The sequence below is a fragment of the Aotus nancymaae genome, unplaced genomic scaffold (genome assembly GCF_030222135.1).
Source record: "Aotus nancymaae isolate 86718 unplaced genomic scaffold, 86718_ANA_hifiasm-v0.15.2.pri h1tg000016l, whole genome shotgun sequence".
Lineage (NCBI taxonomy): Eukaryota > Metazoa > Chordata > Mammalia > Primates > Aotidae > Aotus > Aotus nancymaae.
The window spans coordinates 19,740,271-19,759,915 of record NW_026988428.1 but is presented as its reverse complement, the minus strand read 5'-3'; the positions used below and the strand labels follow the sequence as shown (position 1 = coordinate 19,759,915).

At 34.3% G+C, this 19,645-nt stretch overlaps 1 protein-coding gene across 22 annotated transcripts in view; it reads right to left on the bottom strand.

Moving 5' to 3' along the window:
- PPFIA2 (PTPRF interacting protein alpha 2) overlaps positions 1-19,645 on the bottom strand; it is a 495,144-nt gene that overhangs the window by 193,025 nt on the left and 282,474 nt on the right. For all 22 annotated transcript variants that reach the window (XM_064376927.1, XM_012442054.3, XM_064376925.1 and 19 more), the window contains one exon: positions 7,744-7,845. In XM_064376927.1, the coding sequence (XP_064232997.1) occupies positions 7,744-7,845 (102 nt within the window). The remainder of the gene's footprint in view (positions 1-7,743; positions 7,846-19,645) is intronic.

The window sequence follows — 19,645 nt, the reverse complement described above, 5'->3', positions numbered from 1 at the left end:
TCAGGAGTTTTATGAGTGGGTGATTAAGCACGATTATTAGGCTTAAATTATGTAAGCTTATAACTAAAAATATTTTTAAAAGATAGTAAACATTTGCAGTGTATTAATTCCTAATTATTTTTATTACATTTCAGTATTATATATGCTCCTTAGGTTGTTTACATCTATTTTACCTAAAAGGTAGAAATACTATATAATGGTTAAGTATTATGAATCTTTTTCCAACTCTGCATTTAGTAACATCATGTTGGTAGCTTGAAATCAACTATAGTGGAAGTATTTACACCAGAGAAATTGGCAAACCCCAGAGATCAGTGCTTTTATTTCCCTAACAAAATAAATTGTTTACCAGAACATCATTGTCACTAGTCATCTTGGCTGAGACCCCAAATATTACAAAGCAAAGAAGGGTCATCCACACTGTTCTCTTTCTAAATCTTTGGCCCATGAGAGTCTATAAGCATATTAAAACATTGTTTTGTGTCATTAAGTTTTAGGATAGTTCGTTAAATCATGATAGATAATATGAAAACCTTCTCCCAAAGGATCTGTAACTGTTTATCAGGGTCAATTTTGATAATAAAGTATCAAAATTTCTTGAATATTACTTCTGAGCAAGGACTAAGGTTTTGGTCCTCACTCTATAGAGACTTTCAGTAACCTGGTGAACAAACTGTAGATATCAGCCTATTTCCCTTGCCACCATGTCATTTTTCTCAATGTGCATAAAGAAGTGACCATGGTTTCAGGGTCATAGGCCTGACAAAATGGGATTCTCATGATTAAGACTGATGGAGTTACCGCCATGGCTCAATGGCCCAGTGGCTACTTGCAGCCATCTAACTTGGGCCCTACCATGATACAGTACAGCTGGAGACCAGGTATTCTCCATGAAACAAGCATATTACATCAAATCCTTTCTATTAAAGAGAAGACAGCTTTTCCTCACTGTGATAAACCCCTTTATTGGATATGGATTTGCCTTTTCTAATACTTCTACCAGCAACACCATCTTATTGAGTTTTTGCTTACCGTCATGTTATCATACACATTACTTCAAACAAAAAAACTGATTTTACAGTGAAAAGAGTAATACAGTTGATGGATGCTCCCAGGGACCTCTTATTTTATCACACTATTACATCATCTAGAAGTAGCTGATCTTATAGAATGGTTAAAAGACCCAAGATTGTTTTAATTCAAGCTTGGACACAACACATTCCTAAGTAGAAATGCTGTCATCCTGGAATTCGTATATCCTCAGAACTACTGATAGAAGTAAGGTACAGTTTCTTTCTTGAAATAGCTATGGGTTCATATATGTAGGTCCAGAAATCAAGGCTTAGAATTGGAATTTATAATTGCCAGCTAGGACCTGTGACCAGTGGAGAAAAGAGGATCATTCCTTTTTTGTTCACACACACACACACACACACACACACTCAATATATATATGCACACGTATGTTTGTATGTATATATAATGTATGTTAATACATTATTCTCTTTTTTGTTTTCTTTACCCTTTTACCATATGTTACCCATTAATTATCCCTATTTTCCACCTCTCCCCCTGACTGTTTGATAGTTCCTCACAATCTGAATCCCATCTTCCTAGTATAGAATCCAAGAACCATTTCTTGAGCACGTTTACCACTAGGGGGCAGACATGTAACTGAAGATCAGTCAACCAGAACCGGTCATCCTGGGAGAGTCTGAAGGGGGCAGACAGGAAACCTGGTAATGGCAGAGGCTGCAGTTTTCTGGGACTGGGCTTGTGAGAAAAATTTACAAAGCTAAGAAATGTGGTCCTAGAGACTGGCTGAAAGCTCAGTTTAGAGATTTATTATATGCTTTAATTAATGTCTTTATTTAAACAGTCAATGTATATACTGTTTTGTGCAATTAGGAATTCTCATCTACATAATAAAAACCAAATATGTTTTTATTAATATAAACAGACTCCTTAAATTTCACTATCCTCAATAAAAATATTCTACATAATATATACTTAATACTTGTTGAATGGGTTAATTATAAACGTAAAATCATTCAGGTTGAAGAATATGGACAAACCCGTTCTCATCTGGCATATATCTATGGCCTAATTTAAGGTTACAAATAAAGGTAAATAATTAAGAGTACAAAAATAGAAACTTATCTAAGATACAATTAACAGTCTACTAATTACACACCTTAACTGGGAGCTACAACTTTAGCCTAATATTTTATAATTCTCACAGAAAGTGCAAATGGAATTGTCTTTGGTATGCTCAAAGGATTGTAGGAACTATGTGAATGGCCATGAATTCTACATTGCAATTTTCTTTAAATGACCACAGCCTATATGTGTATATACACATACATATCATATATTCAGACACACACACACACACACACACACACACACACACACAACCCCCCACATCATGCATCATTGGGAATTTTTTGGACTAAGTTTTGCCTTGAAAAGCAAGATGATTTAGGTAATCTAAATCCTTTATTTTACTATTATTCTGTAACTATTTCTAAAACTATATAGCTACCTATTAGATCTTAATTCAGTACAACCTATTGAACAATTATTTCCAATTACAAATGGTACTGAAATAGAAATACATTCTGCTCTGTAGACTAATTTGGCTGCTGTAATATGGTCATATAGCATGACGTTAACATCTGAAAATGAAAACCTTTAAACTAGTTGCCTTCATGCTCAGTCCACTTCATATCTTTTACCCTCAAATATTGTTTAAAATCCCATATGTTTCTTATGTACATATTTGATTATGAAATTGAAATATCTGTTGGGAGGGCATCTGTCTTATCCTATTTACTCTTGTATTTATCATATCCTATTATAGAACTTTCATAAATAACTATACATGCATATGCATGTACAGTCATGTAGAATCTTCATCTGCTTTCAACTGCAAAAGTCTTCCTTTTCTGAATTGGACTATATATTCTACCCACTGAGGAAATATGTTTGGAGGATATTATTAACTTGTATAGGCAGAGATTTGTCAATAATAAAATATTTTTCTTCAGGAGTGATGGGTGAATAATTGTATCTCAATATCCGTTAATTCCTTTAGCTCAAAACAAAAGTAAGAGCAGGGTAAGAAATGTTTCAAATGCAATTAAGCCTTCTTTTATGATCCATGAGTTTAAGTTACAGCTTTATTATTTATAACTAGATATTAATATTGTTTCTCAAAATCATAACTTGATATTAATAGTTTCTCAAAACCATAACTTTTTTGAAGTCACACAACTGTTACAATCTAAAATATTATGAATAATATAAAACATCCTTTGAGATCTTTAGCTATAAATACAGTTGAAACAACTCTGACAATAAAAATGTTATTTATGCTCATATTCACAGGCAATAACTATATTAAAATTCTCAGTTTTTCTTTACATTTTTACTAATTCAGATAACTTTGTCAAAACATGTCTTATTGATCATTTTAAGTTGAAATAACATCAAGAATAAATTATTTTCTATAAATATTACTTTCTGTAAATATATGCTTGCCAAAGTATGGTCAGAAGAATTTTAGGAATAAAAAATTTTGTTTCAATATTTTTTCTACATTTTTATCGGCATAAATATATTAAAAGCTTGCTTGTATATTTCTATATTCATTATAATTTTTTGAAATTTCTATTTTTGTATAATTATTTATAATATTGTAATGATTTTATTTGGATATTCTTAATTACTTGAGGCAGTTGGATTTAAGAGCAACTGCAGTGATGACTGATTTTCTTTCATTCATTCATATTTTTGCAATGTCAACCAGGTAGTCTCTGCAGAGAAAACATAATAAATGGCCACACATTTCAGCTTTCACATCAGAATAAAAACATAGCACATTGACTTTCCACATGATTGATACAAAATAAATTAGGATTGAATTATAAAAATTTAAATAGGCTAGGAGCAGTGGCTCATGCCTATAATCCCAGCACTTTGGGAGGTGAAGACGGGCAGATAGCTTGAGCCCAGGAGTTCCAGACAAGGTCAGGCAATATGGTAACACCAATTTCTACAAAAATTAGCTGGGTGTGGTGGCATGTGCTTGTAGTCACAGCTACAAGGGAGGCTGAGGTGGGAGGATCACCTGAGTCCAGGGAGCTCTAGGCTGCAGTGAACCATGATTGTGCCACTGCACTCCAACCTGAGCAACAGAGTGAGAATTAAAAAAAGAAAATAAAAGAAATTTCAACAAACTCTGTTCTTCCTTAAACATAATACCTTTGCATCACATGTGAATTGTACATGATAAAGGAATATGATTTCTTAAATACATAGTCTATGGGGTAAACTGAGAAGAAAGTAGTGGACTCCCTGGGTGTTTCATGTATAAGCCATTTATAGGCCTGTGACAAGTTACTTTTTACCTTAGTTTTCTCTTGAATTAAATGGGGATAATGAGATTGCTGTGACAATAAAGTAAGTTAAAAACGTAAAGCATTGATAAAACACTTAGATTTTAATGTTAGCTATTATATTATCATTACCACTCCCTAGCTTTATTCCACTCCCATTGGAATTTCTATTTTCTATTTTGGAAGATGGTATAATTCATTCAAATATCATTATACAGAAGGACTCTTTCTGATCTATTGTTTTTGATAATATTCAAAATTAATATGACACTATTCACACATGGTTTTGTGGACCGGCATTAGCTCAGTTCATGAACATATGCTAACTCCTCAATGTAAAGAGAACCACAAGTTGATCAGAACCTTGGAAATTGGAATGTTCAATTACACTTTATTTTTTATTTTATTTTATGTATTTATTTATGCATTTATTTTTTGAGATGGAGTCTCCATCTGTTGCCCAGGCTGGAGTGCAGTGGCGAGATCTCTGCTCACTGCAGCGTCTGCCTCCTGGATTCAAGCAATTATCCTATTTCAGCATCCTGAGTAGCTGAGATTGCAGGAATGTGCCACCATGCCCAGCTATCAATTACACTTTAAATTTGCTTGCAACCTGACACAATTAAAGTTTCTTTACATGTGAGAAAGAAACACTAGCTTGTTGCTTTGTCTCTATGATCAGCACACAGATGTTTATAGCAAGAAGAAAAGCACAACATCTAGAAAGAGAAACAACTATATGAATCTATAAAAACGGTTTTATTTGCAACATTTGATAAGGCATTTGGTGGGAAGAGAAATATATTTGATTTTCAGCCCTGGATATACTACTTCTGGGGGACGGAGGAGGGTGAGAGGTGGTTATGTAACTTAAGGAGTTATTATATAATCAATATTTTATACAAGGGAGGTTTCGTAAATCTGTTTCCTTGATGTAGTCAACAACAAAATCCTCCACATCACTGCTTTAAAGAAGGTAGAAAAATATTTTCCAGCTTTATTCATATTTTCAAAGTAACTATTATGCATGGTCAAAATCAATGGCTTCAATATCTGTTATTGCTATTTTAAAGGAACTTTGTATTTTTCTCATTTTGACTTCTGAATGGGTACTTTACATGTGGCTCAACTTCCTCCCTTTATTATCTAAGACTCCTTCACAAACGCAATAGTCACAGGTATTTCTGGGCCTCACAGGGATCAATATGATGAAAATTGTATGGATTCTGTCACGAAATCTCTTAGCTCTCTACAATTAGTCACAATTAGATACTCCGTACTGCAGTGGTCTGACTGTTAATGTAATGTTCTCTCTAGCTGTAACAAGTCTTCTAGTAATAATGCTGATGGACTCATGGTTAGTGCACAGGCTCTGGATTTAGACTGCCTTACCTTTCAAAATCCTTTTCTGCTATTTACTAACTTCATGACTTCTGGCAAATTATCTGACCTTTTCTGAGCTCACTTGTCTGGTCTGTAAACTGGAGATAAATTTATAACATCTCCAGATGAGTGCAGAAAGGAGTAAGGTGTTGAAGAAAAAAGGCTAGATAAACCTGCACAGCTAATAAAAGAGTGTCTGGTGCATTTTAAATGTGAGCATTAGTTATAAACCTAACCAAAGCTTTGTATTTCCCTGCATTCTCAGCTTTCTTCTCCTACTTTACATTTGATTGTACTGTGTTACATCAAGGAATGAAATCTAAAGTACTAAAATATAGTGGAATAGGGCAGAATAAATGTCATGGTAAAAATAAATTTTAAATTTTCATAAAAACACACTCAAGTTAAAAAATCAGAGTAGAAAATATACAGAGAGGAAGAGGGCAACAGAAAAAAATCATCTGACACCTGATAATATGATCTAAACCACCCTTGTTATGCCCTGTTTGAGGCAATCATTTGCCTAGTTCATCCAAGTATCAACAAAAACCAATTCAATGTATGCGTCTATGTGAATTCTCTTTACCATAAAATAAGACCCTGATAAATAAGGACATAAATTCAGTTTGATGATATAACCATTATGCAAGCAACCCTAATCTCTCATTAAAGGCACAAGGTCCTAGTTAGTATAACTGTATTTTTATTATTATCTAAGACTCATAAAGTGAATAGGTCATTAACTACACCATTTTTCGGGATTAATCTGTTATAGTCATAACACTTAGATTATTTTTCACCAACTTAATATTTATATTGAACTTACATCCACATAAAAGTGTTTTTTTCTACTTCCTTTTAGTAAACTATACTAAATATGGGTAATATGGTAATTTACATATTTTATAAAATTTAGTGCTTTTTTTCTGAAAGAAAATAGAGCATGTTTTTTCAAATTCTGAATTTTAATCTTATACAGCATGTCATGTGCTTGATGAAAATACATGGGTTTCCAAGAATAGAATCTAGCAAATTCCATGAGTTTCATGAAATCCGAATATTGCAATTGGACATCTCCTTGAAGATTTATTAAAACCTAAAGGAACTCCTCGTTTAATGGGCAGAGATTTTTTTCAGTGTTTTTTTTTTTTTTCTTGACACTTTTTCTTTTTATTTATTATTATTTTTTTGAGACAGAGTCTTACTCTGTTGCACAGGCTGGATGGAGTACAGTAGTGCAATCTTGGCTAACTGCAGCCTCTGCCTCCCAGGTTCAAGCGATTCTTCTGTCCCAGCCTTCTGAGTAGCTGGGTCTGCAAATGTGTGTGCCACCAAGGCTGGCTGATTTTTGTATTTATAGTAGAAATGGGATTTCACCTTGTTGGCCAGGGTGGTCTCGAATTCCTGACCTCAGGTGATCTTCCTGCCTTGGCCTCTCAAAGTACTGGGATTATAGGCATGAGTCAATGCACCCAGCCTTTTATTTTTATTTATTTTTTCTTTTTCAAATAAATCTTTTGCTGGGAGGAGGTGAGGACAAAATCAAGGCCTCTCTTGTGTAGCAACCCATAATTTAAGCTTCTGTTCTTCTCCAAAACTCTCCTCATTTGCTCAGCTTCTGAGAGATTACCCTACCCTCAAAACAACTTTTTGAAAGTTTGAAACCCATTATTGAAATCCAGATCTTCTTTTAAAAGTCAAATAGAGTAAAAGCCAGAAGGAATGTGAACATTTTGTAAAGCAACATAGTGATTCAGTAGCTGTGACTATAATTTAGGTTTCCTGTCTTTTTGTTTTGAGTTTTGTAGTATATCCTCCTTTACTTTAAGTAACTGACTATGAGTTAGAATCTGCTTAAAGTATTTCTAAATGCATATATTTTCTTTTTTTATATGTGTATTAGATGTAATACACTAAACTAGAAGTGGAATTAATTGCAAGAAGCCTGCTTTACACTTACTCTTGTGTTGTTCCTTTCAGCTTTAAGTTCAGAGATTTCTTCTTCCTTTTCTAGAAGTTGTTCCCTGCAGGCATTTAATTCTTTTGTCAGTGCAGCAAATTCCTGGAAAAGTAATAAAAATATTTGAAGAAATATTCAAGATCTAAAAGCAGAAGTAAATAAATATACAAATTTCAAAATGAAAAGAATGGGGAAAATTGACCCCATTGACTGGTTAACATATATTGCTGTTATGAAGTATCTTAATTCATTATTCAAAACATGCTAATTCACATTTATTATATACATTTTATTACAATACACTGCTTAGATGGGTGTATATATAAAGTATATTTCAAAATATATCAGCTACATCACACTGAATTTAATGTTGATAAGTTATTCCTAGAGTAATTTAAGTATTTAAGTTTGCCTAATTTTGTGAACAGCTCCAAAAATCGTATACTTTAATACCTATATAGCAATGTTTATACAGAATACAGTGGATCTTCAGAACAACAGCACCTGTTAAATGTGCTATTTTGAGATTAAGAAATTTATTTTATTTGTTAACAAGATGAAGCAGGGGAATCTACATTTTTTTTTTTTTTTTACAAAATAATAAATATGCCTAAGATTTGATAACATTATGTAAGATTTTCTTATTAATTTGTGTATAGCTCAGTTTTTCCAAAAGGTAAGCTTCATGTGGACAGGGACTTTGACTTGTTCACTGTTACACTACCAGTATCTAGGACATAGTGGGAGCTCAAATAATATTTTTTAGTTAATAATAATAGGTCACATTGTCACCAAAAAATTGGGGGTTCTCAAGAATTCTATCTTCATGTGGTTAATGACACTGTGAAGTAATCTTCACTGGCCTCCTTCCCCTAAATGGGATCAGAGATCATATGATACGGTATTTTTACTAATGGTGGAAAGTTTCTTTACACAGAGGAAAGGTTATTTAATAAGAAGACCAGGAAATTCAACTATTCTGCTATTCTACATTATAAACAAATATTTAATTAAAAATAATAATATAATAAACTTTTAGAGTGATTTTCAGTAGTAAAATTCATGCTTATCAAATATTTAAGTATTTGAGAAAACTTAGCTCTAGGCTGAGAAGGCACTCAGAAGATAAAAAAAAAAAAAAAAAAAAAAAATGAAGGAGACAGTTTTAGTTAACCTAACCTCCAGAAAGGCAAATTTAGTGAAAAGTAAATGAATATGATTATGCAAAGTTGAGGAAGATTTGGAATTTATATTTTTGTTTGCTTCAAACCACTTACTTTGCTTAGTTTCTCTAAATGGCTTCAGCCCAAGTGAATACTTCAAAGACCTTAGAGTAGACTTTAGGGCTAGATTCTAGATCAAAGAGTTAGTTGTTACATTTTGGCTACATAGGGATAAATGTTTTCTCCCCTGATTTTGCCTGCTTAAATGTTGCTAATACTCTGAGCATTTTATTTAGGTAGTAAATGGAAATGAAACAAATATTAAGCAATAAACCTATCTCTAGAAAATAAATTGTTTTTCATATACTGCATAATTTTGATAGAGAAAAGAAGTGATAAATGAAGATTCTTTCTTGCATGTTATTAACATATAGGCATTTAGAAACAATCTTATGCTTATATTATGACACTAAGATAAAACATAAATAAAATCTGTATTTTACCATCATGCTAATTATAAAAAATATATGTGTCTGTTAGAATTTTAACATTAGGTATCTCTAGGTGTGAAATTATGAATGAATTTTGGTTTTTGGCATCCTCCCATGTATTTCTATCATCAAACTTTCTACAATGGAGAAGTATGCTTTTGTGCTTTGAAAATAAGAGAAACTATAATTGTGTAAGTTCACTAAAACAATCAAGATTTTAAAACAGAAAGCAGAAATCAGTCAAGATGTTATAACTGACAGAAGACTTGGCTTTTTTTTATTACCGTGGCACTGATTCTGAATAGGCTAGTGACTCCATGTATTAAGATTAGTCTTACATTTATTAAGTTCCTAGCAAATATCAGGTGCTACTTTCACATTCATTATACCATCTTGCTCTCTAAATACCTAAGGAGGGAGTCTCACTCCCATCTTATAGCTGAGGAAACTGACTAATGATAAGCTGTAAGTCTAAGTTCACAAAACTCACAAGCCATAGGGAGTGAGTCAGCTCTGAACATAATTCTCCACACTGCAAGTCTAGTGCTTATCTACTATTTCATTTTGAAACTAGTTGTTAGTTGGGTTTATATTATTCAGATTTGGAGTACATTTAGAGGTGCCCTTTTTCCTTACCTGAAACATTAAATAATGTTACCATTGATAAGGCTTGGCTCTCTGTCCCCACCCAAATCTCACATTGAATTGTAATAATCCCCATGTGTCAAGGGCAGGAACAGGTGGAGGTAATTGAATAAAGGGGGTGGTTTTCCCTCATACTGCTTCCCTGATAGTGAGTGAGTTCTCACAAGATCTGATGGTTTTATAAAGGGGAAACCCCTTTCTCTTGGTCCTCATTCTCTCTTGCCACCACCATGTAAGAAATGCCTTTTACCTTCCATCATGATTGTGAGTCCTCCCCAGAAATGTGAAACTGTGAGTCTATTAAACGTCTTTTTCTTTATAAATTATGCAGTCTTGGGTATATCTTTATCAGCAACGTGAAAAAGAATCAACACAACTACAATTATGTTGCATGATCCCCACTAATTAGTCCAATCAGAGTTTGGGGAACTAGAAGGTCCAAGGCATAGTATTCCTTCCACACAGAGCAAAAAGTGTTAGACAAGTATGTTCTATGTATTTGAGACCACATAGAGGCTGAAACCTCACATAGGGGTAATCATTAAACATTTTTTATACTTTGACAGTTATCTTTTCTATACCTACTCTCCTTACCATAAACATGAACTGAGCCTCACATCATCTTACAAAGATATCAGTAACAGCAAATATGGTTAACACTGATTGTGACCTTACGGTATGTATGCCATGTCCTCTGCCAAGCAATTTATATTAATTACCTCAACAATCCTAGTAATACACTGTAAGAAACTACTAAAATCTCACTGAGGCCTAGAGAAATTAAGTAATTTGTTCAAAGTCACACACCTAGTCAATGATGGAACTGGGCTTTGAACCCAGACAATCTAAGGCGTGCTGGGTGATTATAATAGGTTGTTTGTTTCCCCTGACCACAGGCTTTTCCCTTTTCATTTGTGCTTCAATTTTTGGAAAAATTATCTTTCCCAAGATCACTAAACTTTCAGAGCTTTTTACCCTCAAACATATCAAATTTAAACCAACTTCAACTTTCAAAATTCACACCACTCCAAACATGGCTCTTTCATAACTAATTAGCTTTAGTACTTATAGAACAATAGTAACTATTAATACCATTTTGGGTAGCTGGCACTTTGTTTTGCCATGCCCCAAGCTAACCATTTTACTTGAATTATACCATCTACTCCTTATTTTTCAGATAAGGACACCGAAGCTTAGCAGTGATGAATAACTTGTTCAAACTCACAGCTAAATATGACCCACTGTGTCTGAGTCTAAAACTTTTAGATTTCTGCAACACTGCCTCCTTCTGGCTGAAAATGGAAACTCTCTTATTAAACGTCTCAGGCATACTGAGATCATCCTTCTAACTATCCAGACATTCATACAACATTTATTGAACACCTATCACATATCACACCCTGTGCTAGATGCTGAAGATATGAAGATAACATAGCACAGTTGTTGCAGTTGCCCTCATAGAACGTTCAGAATTCACGAGTCCCATCAGGGATCTCTGTCATTAACAAGCAGTCAAAACCCATCACCAAAGTGCCACACACATAGTAATTCTAGTCTACGCCCTTTAGAAGTCGTATTCCCTCAAAAGCCTCCTTCTTAGATGGTCTGTCTTCTTCACCTACTGTCAAAAATTTCTCTTTCCTATTTCCATTTCTACCTTTTCATATTTTCAGCTTTTTTCCTGTTTCTTTTACATACTATCTACTATGCCTAGAATACTCTTCATCATCCCGCTGCCTAATTCATTTTTAAAGCACTAGTTAGCCTTAATGCTTTAAAATACCTAATTGTATTTTTTTTATAATAACTGAATTATGTGTTTGTCTCCTGCACGTAAACAGTACAATCCTTTAAGGCAAGGTTGTTAGTGGGGTTTTTTTGTTTGTTTGTTTTGGTTTTTTTGGGACAGAGTCTTGCTCTGTCAACAGGCACCAGGCTGGAGTGCAGTGGCACAAGCTCAGCTCATTGCAACCTCCGCCTCCCAGGTTCAAGCAATGCTCCTGCCTCAGCCTCCCAAGTAGCTGAGACTACAGGTGGGCATCACCATGCCCAGCTAATTTTTGTATTTTTTAGTAGAGACGGGGTTTCATCATGCTGGCCAGGATGGTCTCAATCTCTTGACCTCGTGATCCACCCACCTTAGCCTCCCAAGTTAGAGTATTTTTTATATCCTTAGGTCTTAGCATTGTTCCTGGAAAATTGCATAAACAATAAATCCATGTTGTGATAATAAATGGCTTGCTTTCCTCAAACTTCGAACTTTGATACCAAAATAATTTTAAAAGTTATTATTGGAGTTTCTTTTTCTGAGATCATTTTCTTAACATATAAAAGATATAATATTCTTTAATTTGTATCTCTTGTTTTGTCTATATTGAAATATACTATTTGACATAGCAATGACATTATTGTCTGTCATGCTTTATAGCATATATATATGTATTTATATACAAGGTAATATAGTGACTGCTTGGAAGCTGCCAAATTTAACAAATTATTCAGAAAATCTTCTCTGATCCTGGTAGTTTCTACAAAGAGATCTGCAGTATACATCCAACCTAGGAATAGGCTAGTTCTGGTGCTGAAGCTCATTATCATGAAAGCATAATTTTGTGATATAAATATTTGTGCTGAATGCAAAGATGGTAGAATGAATGAGAGCATGTGTACCTGAGAGAAAATGAATGCAGCAGAAGAAATAATGAAAATATTTTCTATTTCGTAGTGATTTGGGCCTATTGCTCTGAATAATTCATGCATTCAGATTTATTATTTGTTCATTGGTCTTATTCATTCTTAAAGCGAAAATGGTCTTATCACATCGGTCTTATTCATTCTTAAAGTGAAAATGTGTATTTAACCAATATGTTATTTCTCCAGTCTAGCATTTCTCAAATTATGTTTTTAGAACAGTATTTCCACAAGATTCCCAGAAAAAAAAATTCACAGGGAACAACCTAGATTTCCATATATAGAAAAATGTATGAATTAAATATAGTAAATGTGCATGATGGAATATTATGCAAAACGAAGAATGAAAAGGTTAGATCTTCGTATAGCAATATGGAAAGATTTCAAAAATATAATTTTGAGTGAAAAAGGTACGAAACAGAATACAATGTATAACACAGAGTATTATCAGAAGCTTAAAGCAGTGAGAAGTAAATGTTAGAATGAACCTTTATTCATACTTCAACATGCCTGAATTAAAAGAAATCTGTAGAAAGAGACAAGTGTGTTTGAATCAGTGAGATAAGAGAATTAGATCAGTCACCAGCTACTAAGCATACTCAACAACTTTTCAGACAATTTTGTTCTCCAACCAGTGTCTGCCAAATACTTTCTCTTTCCAAAGAGTAAAATGACTTTCCCCATTTATATTTTGTCCCTTGGAATTTTAAAGAACAGTCAAGATCTAGACCACATAGTGCCATCACAGTACCCTCAGAGCAAAGGGAGGGGGGTTCTTCTCCTTCTTAGTGTGTCCTCAGGCACATCACAAATACATTTATATGAGCACCTGCTGTAGTGGACCCTGTTCTTAGTGCTGGAAAGGTGACAAGCAAAGAAGCAAGTTAAGGTCCCTGCTCTTGATATGTTTATAAGCATTCAGGGAATTAATCATTCAAACTACTTTTTCTCTGAAATGAATCTTTTCTAGCCATTTCTATCCCTCTCAATGCTAATTCAGCTCATGGTATAAAGTATTAGTTTCTTTTTTAAAAAAAGAGGAAAATAAAATAACTTTTTTCTGTCAGTATCTTAGTATTTTGAAAGTATCATTTCTTATATACTAACACAAGTCATCTAACTTCTGTGCACTCCTAAATTTGTTACAAGTCTCTTAAATTACATAAAATCTAAAGTTCCTCTATTTCAGCTAATATTCCCCGTTGTTACCTTTTTACTTATTTTCTTCCCTCATCTAATCTTTGTTTTTTTTTTTTTTGTTTTTTTTTTTTAAAAAAAAAAACACAGCCAAACTTGTCTTCAAAGAAAATACAGGGGTCTCAGTATGTTGCCCAGCTTATCTCAAACTCCTGGCCTCAAGCAGTTCTCCCACCTCCACCTCGGCTTTCCAAAACACTGAGATTACAGTTGTGAGCCACTGAGCCTGGCTCTTTTCTTAAATATCATTTCTTAAGTACTAATTATATGCTAGGTACATTGTTAGGAACTTTACATCTGTTATGTGGTTTATTCATTATAGCAGTGTTATTATTCCCAGAACACAGATGAGAAAAGTAGAATTGATTAAGTATTTCTATCAAGACCCATTCTATTACATGGCAATGCTGGTGCCAACATCCCTGAAGCCTGTCATATCCCAGAGCAAAGATAAGCTGTCTTGTATCTTACCAGTGGTTTCACTCCTTTGTGCTGACTTCTAAGCTAAGGATGAGCTTGAGTAATTCAAGTGTCTATGCTACTAATATATCAAATGACAGGCCTTAGGTCAATATGTTGTTTTTAGTTTAATGCAAATAAGCTTCTCTCATTTTGATCTCTGCATATGTTATTTGCAAAGTGAGAAATACAGGGGCAAAGTATAATTTCACTCAGTTCTTGTGCCTATTTACATTCTGTAAGAGTAACCTGGACAGGAAATGAAAGAGTGTATAACTTTTTCTGTTTAACCTTCCTCTTCTTTTCAAATTATGCCTTTTCCACCTGGTAAATCACTATAGCCTCTCAGGCTATCTACTCTCAGACAGACAAAGAGAATTCTATTTTTATACAGGTTCATCTTTAAACTCATTTTCTGATATTTAATAATAAACATAATAGAGCTTGAACAAAAAACCTCTAACTTCCCTGACTCATTTCAGATGGTATGCTTATTTGAGGAGGTTTAATTAAGAAAATAAATGACATATTTTCTCATTTACTAAATGCTTGAAAGGCCTTGATTTAATAGGTGAGTCCTCTCCTCAGGAAAGCAGGTCAGGAGAAGCTGCATAATAAGAGGAAAATTCAGTCTTTCAATTTTCAGTCAATGACACCAGAGAGTCTCCAGAGAAATCTGAGACAATCCATTCATCTTGATTATAATTTTAATACTCTTTACCTTTCAATTAAACCTGCATTTTCTAATCTGGTGAGCCACTTAATTAATGAACTGACAATGGCCTTATTTCTGCAGCCATCTATCTGAATAAGTCCTGCCTTGAAGAATTGTGAGTGTAGACCAGTTTGAGAGAGAAGAGGAAAAAGAAATGGCAAGTTGGAATTCAGCTTCACTAAACACTGCCAACACCCTCACAACCACAAAAAAGCATGTTTTAAGTTTATTCTTCAACCATTTGTGCAAATCAAAAATAGCTCTCAGGAAAGCATATGGCATGGAAGCATGCTGATTTGACCATCTAGCATTTCAAATAGAAAAAATTAACTGCCTCAAAATGCTTATTTTATAATGACTTCCTTAGGCTATGCTCCTCATTTACTGTATTTTGGTTTTTCCTCCTTTAAACTTTAATAATTCTTCTAGCAATTCTATTTGTAATACTCAGTGGAAAGCTTTGGATTTTAAATCTATATTTGCATATAATGTCACATAAATTTGCATGTAAAAAGATATGTATATTCTTCCCCAAACCACAGGATATACTTTCTAGAACTGATTAATAACAAAGCAACAAAAATATATTTTTAAAATTTTATATCTACACATATCTCAGTATATTAGCTGATAAAAATGCAGAAGAGTCTTTAGAAATTCAGTTTGGAAATCAATTAGTTTGGGAAGAAAGGTATATAGAAATTAATACTTCATCATTATATCACTATATATATGTAACATCTTTATTTTATTATGTAATCAGTGCTAATGACCTCCATTTTTATAATTGCCTTCTGGTCTCACATGAGCCCAGGGAATGTTGTCATCCAAAATTACTGTATAAAACACCCCATGTCTCATGGTCAGCCCTGGGCCATACAGCTTGAAGGAATAATCGCCTGCATAACTAATGCAATGTGACAGCCACAACTGGACTCAGAACTTTCACAAAAATCACTGGGTAAGAAGACTGCTCATGTTAAAAAAAAAAACAAAACAAGGTTTAAATTGCATGTGCATTATATTTCGTGCCCCCTTGATTTGTTATGTATCTATATTCCAATTAGAGAGCTTTTTGGTCTTCTTCCTAAAACTGCATAATAGAAGACTATGTTAATGTATTATGGTGACCTGGAGGATGCAAGCCTATTTGAAATCCAACATGATACAAAAGTCTTGGTAGATGTGTACTTGGGTACTTGGTAACTTTTGTTTTCAAAATCTTCTAATCAAGGTACCTAGAATCTTTCAAAAAGTGGATGGTTGTGGAAATCAAAATTGTCAAGCAGTCTCAGGCTGTCTGACCATGAAGTCATAAATCACTCACCATGTTCCTACTGAAATGTACCTATCTTATATCTTATTCCTACTCTGCTTTGTGGACACCAACTTCTCAATATATGTATACAGCTGCCCCAGGTACTAGGCTCTCTTTAACAATAGCCTGCTAGAGATGATTCAGCTTGTTTTTTAACTCCTGGAGAGCGGCAGTGTCACTACATATGGGTTGGGAGCATATTTGGAGGCGGGGTAGAGGTTGTCAGTATCCCCACATTGGCCATTCTGTCGGCACTGTATTGCTTCTGTGGGCCCTAGGCACATTTGCCTTCACGGGCCCATTCATCTATAAAAAATATTATATACATATTTGTAAAATATATACATATATATGTAAAATTTTAAGAGATTAAAACATATACCTGCCCCCGAAAATACTGTGAACCCCAGACTCTGCCTGTGTACTCCCTGTGACTTATGGGTAAACTGGCCTTAAACTCTGCATTTTCATGGAAGTTGTGTGTGGCATAATCCATACAGTACAGATTCCAGAAGGAATTGGAGTTAGGTTCATATCTTAGCCAATAACAGTGAACTTTTAAAGTGTCAGTTATCTATCTGGGTCATGGAGGTAGCATTATCCTTTCTTATAGAATTCATGTGGGTAAAATGAGATCATCAGTATAAACATGATTAGCACAGGTCCTGGTTACAGTAGATGTCCAACAAATGATGCATATGCTCAGTTTTCTTTAAACCATATGTGGTTATTCTACATATAATTTTGATTTCTTATAGGGCCCAATTTTCCTTATTATAATAATATATTTCATTAAATGCTTTAGGACTTGCAAAAACCATGCACTTTTTTTCTTGAATGGTAACTAAAATGTAACTCAAGAGTCACCTACCCAAGGCTATTACTCATTGCCCTTTTTATTGGGCAATAATTTAATTTATTGGAAAGCCCTGATACTGAAACTAATTGTATATCAGGGACAAGAGGATTATCCTCAAGCATAACAATAAAAATGAGAGAGTTCTACTATATCATTAGTGAACTAGCACAGCAGAAGTGATTGACATTAGTGTGATACAGTAAAAATACTGGGCATATTTTTGAGAGAAAATGTCTTATTGTACCCTTCTGTTCCTGTGTTCCTTTAGTAATTCTTGCTGATCAAAAATTTACATTACTACTACCTAAGAAACATCAAGTGACATTCTATAATGTTAATGTCTATAAGGGTAGAATCTATGAGGAAATTCTCTAGATATCATAAAACTGTCCTTAAAAGCTTCCTTAAACATGTCTCAGACTTTATCTTCCATTATCCTCTCCTCATCTCTCTGATTGCATCTATTATCACTAACTCAGGGCTCATGCACCTCTCAAGATGTTTTCTGGTGTCTGAAATGCAATGATAGTATAAAAACACATTTGAGAAGTTTGTAATGAACCCTTGCATTGCTTGCTCTGAGATGCTGTTTGAGAGGAGCCCAGCTGCCTACAAGTCTGACCAGAATCCAGGGTTACAGCCTGAAGTCTTTCACAGATTCCCTGACCCAGATGAGTGGGACGTAGCCTGTTGAATGAAGCTCCCACCTCATTCCTTGGCTCTGGCTCTAAGTTTGAGTAACTGCCTTAGTCCCAAATCCTGTCCCACTGCATATTACTAGAATGAGAGAGACAAACCCAGGGGCTTGGAACCACGACTGAAGTTACTCACTCCAAGTTTCTTTTCCTTTTGACCTGCTCCACATTCCCTTCATTTTTCTCCAAATAGAAAAAAATAACACAAAACCTTGTTCTGGTCTTATTGTATCAAGTATATGAAAGAAGAGAGAGGGAGGTCATTAGGAAGCAATTCTAACAGAGGAATCAACCTAGTTCTTCAGCCAGTTAATGCTCTTGTCCTCAATTTCGACTCATCTTTATGGAGGAGAAGGAAGAATCTTCAATCTCTACCAATGCTCAAAATATTTTTGGCTTATTTGATGCTTCGTGAATTTGTATATTTATTAAAACTCGACATTCTAAGTACAATCACCTGGCCGAGTAAGCATTGTAGTTAAAGCATGTCAGGGCTGAGCTATTGCCAACCAAATACCCTTTTGGCAGGAAAAGCCAATTTTCAACAGCTCTGACAGTGTAAAGCAGGAGGTATGTTTGACAAGATGCTGCATATTAATTTAAAAGGCTTTAGCATCTGGTTAGATAACACCTGCTGTGGCAAACACTCCCAGACACACAAAATAGCATTCGAGCTGAATATTTAAATCTCCCAACATAGCTACATAAAGCTCTAACTCTAAACTAAACAAAAAAAAATCACAACTCTCTAGCAATCAGTTATAATAACATAACCAAAAATATTTGGGCTACAATATTGTTTGCTGTTCACTGAGTTGAAATGCTGTAGTGGGTGCTACAGAAGTTGTACAATTTATTGAAACATATTTTTATTCCTTGGAGAATTTTGCTGTGTACAACATTTAAAATTGCACACTGTAGCTGAGAAAATAACACTTTGTGTTCTAATATGCTATCAATATACAGCTAAAGCAGTTCATCCGTGGTGGGCTGGGGCAAAATCGTGAAATAACAGAGAAAAAGAAGCAAACCATGGAAGAGAAAGCTGGAAAGGCTCTTCTAAGCACTGTCTCTGTGAAAGTACATCCCAGCCTAAGGATTGTAGTTGTCTGGGAATAGGGGTGTATGTGTGTTCTGGAATTGTTAGGACACACTTACATGACATGGTGTCATCAAATGTTCAAATAATGTAACACATTCTAATTCCACAGATACTAAGGGACATTTTTACATGACTCAAATTTTCTGTGTCGATTACTGTAAAGAAGTAACAACTTGCCCTTGTCAGCCTAGGTTGGACACTGGCTTGCTTGACAACTACATTTCTCTCTGGAAATTTTAAAAATTGACACTTTAATCATTCCTCTATTTACTCCACAAAACATTACTGGATGCATAATATGTAGGAGATCCTGTGAAATTTTTCACACATTAAAATGTGTACAATGGTAAAAAAGACATAGTAAATAGAAGTAACTGAACAATAATTACAGTGGAATGTGATAAATGTTGAGATGGGGTTATATCCAGGGCATCCAGCATGCATCCCTGTAGGAGGGCATGTGTGTGAAGGGAGCATCTAAGATGAAATGTGAAAAATGAGTAAGAGCCAGGTAAAACACATGTTGAATGAAAATTCTTCCAGATTAAGGGAACATCATGAACAACT